Source organism: Etheostoma cragini, chromosome 4 (genome assembly GCF_013103735.1).
Source record: "Etheostoma cragini isolate CJK2018 chromosome 4, CSU_Ecrag_1.0, whole genome shotgun sequence".
NCBI classification, from domain to species: domain Eukaryota; kingdom Metazoa; phylum Chordata; class Actinopteri; order Perciformes; family Percidae; genus Etheostoma; species Etheostoma cragini.
The window spans coordinates 27160399-27165331 of record NC_048410.1 but is presented as its reverse complement, the minus strand read 5'-3'; the positions used below and the strand labels follow the sequence as shown (position 1 = coordinate 27165331).

The following is a 4933-nucleotide window of genomic DNA, read 5'->3' as shown; positions in this document are numbered from 1 at the left end:
CCACGTTTGTCATGTTTACTTAACTAAATTCCACACACCTTAATCCTATTGGGGTGAGGCAGAAATCTCCAAACTTGGATGAATAAAACCAAAACTATTTGACTAGATAGATAACACTAGAGGGGAGAGGATATGTTCTTAGGTGTACTGACCCTTTACAAGCCACAGAACGAGCTTTAAGAGAGCCTTTCTAAAAAGCCTTTAAGCATGATTAGAAAGAGTTAAAACTGGTGTAAACGCAGCCGGGTGCTCTGCAGCTGGTCATGTTCCTCCGGCCAGCAGTGGAGAAGACTCAGAGGCTTCCCGGTTGAAATGGGACGCTGCGACGCCATCGTGTGGCCAGTTGTCGTACAGGTGGCTGCTCTGCACATCTGCTTCAGCTCGCAAATTAATTTTCTTCATAAAAAAAAAAGAAGAAAAAAAAACATGAAAAAAGTTACGATATGTTCTCTGACATGTTACCTGCCAACATCGCTGAAGTGAAATAATTAACATCTTGTTTATTCAGCGCAGAAACAGAAATTTTAAAACAAAATCTCATGGAGTTAAGATTCCTTTCTTAATATTTATTCTGTTAAACTGCAATTTGCCACCTCACACTGCTGTTCTTTAAGCAAATTCACCAATGAGATACATGTTTAATTGGTAAGCTTAAGAGGTGTTAGTAGGCGTATTTTGGAAATTTGTCTTCAGTATGACACAGCAGCCAATTATCTTAGCATAGCATGTTTATTACATGTGTCTTGTGTAGTAAGTGTCTTGTGTTGCCCTGATATGTTTATTTTATGTGGTCTGCCCCTGCGAGGACGATCAGCTGTGCTTCCTGTCTCTTTACAATGATGATTTCTAAAGTTATTTAGATTTTGTTGTTTAGACAGGGTTCTGAAAAGGGGGCGTTTCTTTCTTTGCGGAGTATATTTTATGGGAGTGTGGACAGACATGGATTTAAACTGCAAATTGACTAGTTAACGGAGGCATATGACTGCAAGGTTTCAATTTGTGTATTTATATTTTTAGGCACATTAAGAATGGATGTATTAAGAACAACTGTATCTATGCATACATGTTCCAGCATTGCATTCAATTGATTTCTAATAACGTTGCTTAGGCCCAAACATCTCCACGGGTTTGTTTGGCCCTACAGAGAGAACTACAGGCCGAGCCAGTTGAGAGCATTCATGTTAGAGGCTTCCTGTTTAATGAAATTTGTTCATACTTCTCTTATAGACTTCCTAATTTTACTGAACCAATTAAATAGGCCAAACAGATCCAAATTAAAGAGTTATTTCAGGGTATTTTAAGTGACGCTCAAAAAAATATATTCACAGCCGCTCCTTTTCGTACAGAAATATTGAGCCATTGTGTGTCACATGATACTGCAATATAGTGTGGCCACTAAAACACAATGGGGCCTACCCAGCTGTTGCGGATACAGTGTAAACCCTTAGAGCAGAAGCATAAATTATTTATTTAATTATTAAATTAATGTGGTGTTGAACTTCTCATTCAACTTTCTGAAAGCAAGCAAAATAGCAGTTTTTCTTGCAACATCATTTGTCTGGTCATTTTACAGTCAATACAGCAAACGGAGCAAAAATGAACCTTTAACAGCAGCTGCGTGGGTGAAAAGATGGGATAGGCTACCTGAAAATCTCGGATGAAGGTAAGGAAGAAGCTGATAAAGGAGAAGGCGAGGGACCATTCAGACACCGTGCTGATAATGTGAGCCGTGTAACCCTGAAAAATACAAACAAACATCAATGTAATGCTGCAAAGAGCAGTGTTACCAACCAAAATGTGCACTCATTTTAATAAGACGTTATTTTGTGGCAGCTAGTGTTTAGACAACTTTCTAACATCTGAGAAGTTAGAAACCCATTTTTATGATATTTATCATATCAGTGCTTTCTTGGATACCATATTGGCACATAAGTATTAAAGAAAGAAAAAAACTAAAAAAATGTTGATGCTGCAAAACTGACCGTTTCTCCAGGAGTCCAGTGCAGTTTGCGAGGTACGTCCACTCCCGGCAGACTGCAGTACATGATGACGGACGATACGAACACTGACGGGAGGGGATTCTGTTAAGGACCATAGCTCACTGCTCCAGCCCATGGCGTTAACACAGAAAACATGTGCAGGTATATTCTAAGTCAGAATATCCAACATCAACGCTCAGTCCTTGTTGCAGCAGGCGCGGGTTCAACCCTAAACTGCGTCCCTTTGCTGCGTGTCATTCCCCCTCCCACATCTTCAGCTGTCCTATATAATAAAGGTTTAAACACCTAAACACTGGCCATTGAGCCAGACCAGATTCGGTCAAAGTCTTTCTTTCACTGTGTTCAGAAGATTGTGGTGTCCGGTGACATTCACGCACAAAAAACTTGAGTAAACATAATGACCTTTTCTGAAGAGTCCATCTTGGTCTCCGAGTCCAGGCATGTTTAATGTGGATGCGCCAACAATTCTTTTTGTCATTACTTAGAATTTCTCATTGGGACGGAAGAAAACTACCCACACCAGCTTTAAGTTACTGGTTGTTAAGTACTTGTAGTGGAATAGGCCTATATATCAATATCTCTACCTCCTACTGCAAATAGAACACCAGATGGTCTGTTAACACAGAACCATCGGAAAGGAAGCCGTTGGAAACTGTTTAATAAAGGGTAGGCCCTTTCAATAAAAATGCCTTGCAGGGGATTGGATGAAACATCTGTCTATCACATCCATCACTAATGTTTTGACTCAACAGTGGCTGCCGTCACTCAAACACACACGCCTGTGACTGGCAGTAGTTCCTTATCGGACGCTGATTGGTTCGTTCCGCTGCTATGGGACACAAACGCATTACTTGAAGCCCGAAAAGATGGATTTCCGTGTGTGATCTCATGGTATTGCAAGAATCTAGCCGCTGTGCAAGGTAACTGCAAGTAGAGGCCTTCCATTGATTTAATGATACCAACATTTAAATGTCATTGCATGTATGGTATTTACATGTATATACCAGGATCCAGCACCGTGTGAGGGGCAGCCAGCAACTCTGCTTGCTCTGTTATTTTTAATAATTTCCCTCAGGATAAATGAAGATCTATATTATCATATCTTATATAAAGGAACATCAAAACTGACACAGCTTTTACAAATGTTTTTTGTACCACAACTTAACTGCACTCACCAGCCAAACATTACATAAATTATAAAACTTGTCCCGGTGTCAAATTTTTGTGTAAAAAGAAACGTTTTAGTTTGTAAAACCCAATGTAAAAAAAAAGGCAAAACCTAGAACCAAAGTCACACAGGTTTGTAAAGGCTCATGTTACAAGAAGCCCGGGGGTTGGTACGTTATTATAGTGGGAAAGAATCCGGTTCTAGAAAAGAAATACCTCGTGGCACACAAGTACACCTGGGAGTGCACGTGCATATTTACACTAACTTTGCACACAGTCAGTCAAAATCAAACCTTCAGAACAGGTTTGACACAGAACACACTTTGAAGGTAATAATAATGAAAACAATGCTCATTGTGTAATTATGGTCTCACTTCAACTCTGGTCTTACTGTCTGCAGTGTTAGTCCACTTCTGGGCTCCCAGCTGTCACCCTGTCAAAGGATACTGCTGATGATGCTGCTCATGGTCCAGAGTCCGACGCCGAGCCGGACCAGGTAGGTGGTCTTGCTGTGAACGTGAGGATGCATGTGGAGCGAGAGCAGCGTCTGAACCACTATGTAGAGAGCCCCAATCCCGAAAGTCAGCACCGCCCCAACCAGGTGCATGGAGAACAGCGTGGTCTTCTGCTCTGACACACACGCACACACACATTCACTGTTGAAATGTTCAACACTTCACCACAATGTACAGATGGGATCTGAATCAGGGACCAGCAGCACTCACCTGGAAGTTTGCGACCACGCACATACCAAAAGAGCTGATCAAGCCGAGCAGCAGCCCGAAGCGGTTCAGTCTGTGCATTTTGAACTCGTCTTCATCTGTTAGAGCCTCCACCTGTTTGTAACGCACGTACACCGTGGCTATCCCTGCAAACACACACACACACACACGATGGGGACTCAAGTCTGAGACTAAAGCCGCACTACACAACAGCTGACTTCAGACTTGATTTGGACTCAAGCTTTGAAAATCGTCAACTTGTTTTCATGCTATTATTGCTTATTAAGTCTAAATTCCTTCATGTATTTCTATTTTCTTTAATTGGCAAATAAACGTTGGGGAAATGTATATGACGAGCTGCAAGTCCCCTGCAGGTTGTGTTTTGTTTGATATGTCTATAGCTATGAATGAGGCTAAATGTAGTTTCACACAGAGTGTAATGTGTGTGTGTGTGTGTGTGTATGGATGTTTTACCTAAAAAGGCTGACACATCCAGCATTATGCCAAACACACACCTTTCTGGTGCCATCGTTCCTGTGTCACTGCAACACACAAAAAAGTTCACTGAAGAGAACTTGGATTTATTTTGCTGAAAATATCAATGAAAAGATTTTGTGTGTGTGTGTGCAGATTCAGACCTGATGTAGGGCACCAGAGGATCCACGTGTTTCAGCGACACCGCTGTGATGTAAGCGAAGACAAAGGACGCTGCTGTCCAGACAACCAGCGCCGCAGGCAGGAAGGACAGACCCTGCTGGAACCACCACATGGTCTCCTCACTGTGTGTCCTGTAGAAAACACACAACGGTATTACACACATTAACATACACACAGAAGACATCCTCCTACTAACCTTCTCACTGTCTTCTTGAGTATGTGCAATAAATATAATTAAATAAATAAATAAAATTAAAGTGCGACTAGGAAAATGTCTCAAAATATCCCCATTGTAGTGTTGAAATGATTGATTGGCTGTAATAAATATAAAAATATAAGAATGTAAAATATAAAGTATAGGTAGTACAAAAAAAAAAGAGAGGGGGG

The 4933-nt window shown here is 41.2% G+C and overlaps 1 protein-coding gene across 1 annotated transcript in view; it reads right to left on the bottom strand.

The window, feature by feature from the left end:
* Nucleotides 1-154: 154 nt before the first annotated feature.
* The window catches only part of LOC117942691 (DNA damage-regulated autophagy modulator protein 2-like), a 6214-nt gene continuing 1435 nt past the window's right edge, over nt 155-4933 (bottom strand). The window contains exons 2-8 of the mRNA XM_034868293.1: nt 4528-4677; nt 4364-4431; nt 3893-4035; nt 3615-3792; nt 1983-2065; nt 1645-1737; nt 155-396 (exon numbers count right to left, since the gene is read on the bottom strand). Of these exons, the coding sequence (XP_034724184.1) occupies nt 262-396; nt 1645-1737; nt 1983-2065; nt 3615-3792; nt 3893-4035; nt 4364-4431; nt 4528-4658 (831 nt within the window). The 5' untranslated portion in view covers nt 4659-4677 and the 3' untranslated portion in view covers nt 155-261. The remainder of the gene's footprint in view (nt 397-1644; nt 1738-1982; nt 2066-3614; nt 3793-3892; nt 4036-4363; nt 4432-4527; nt 4678-4933) is intronic.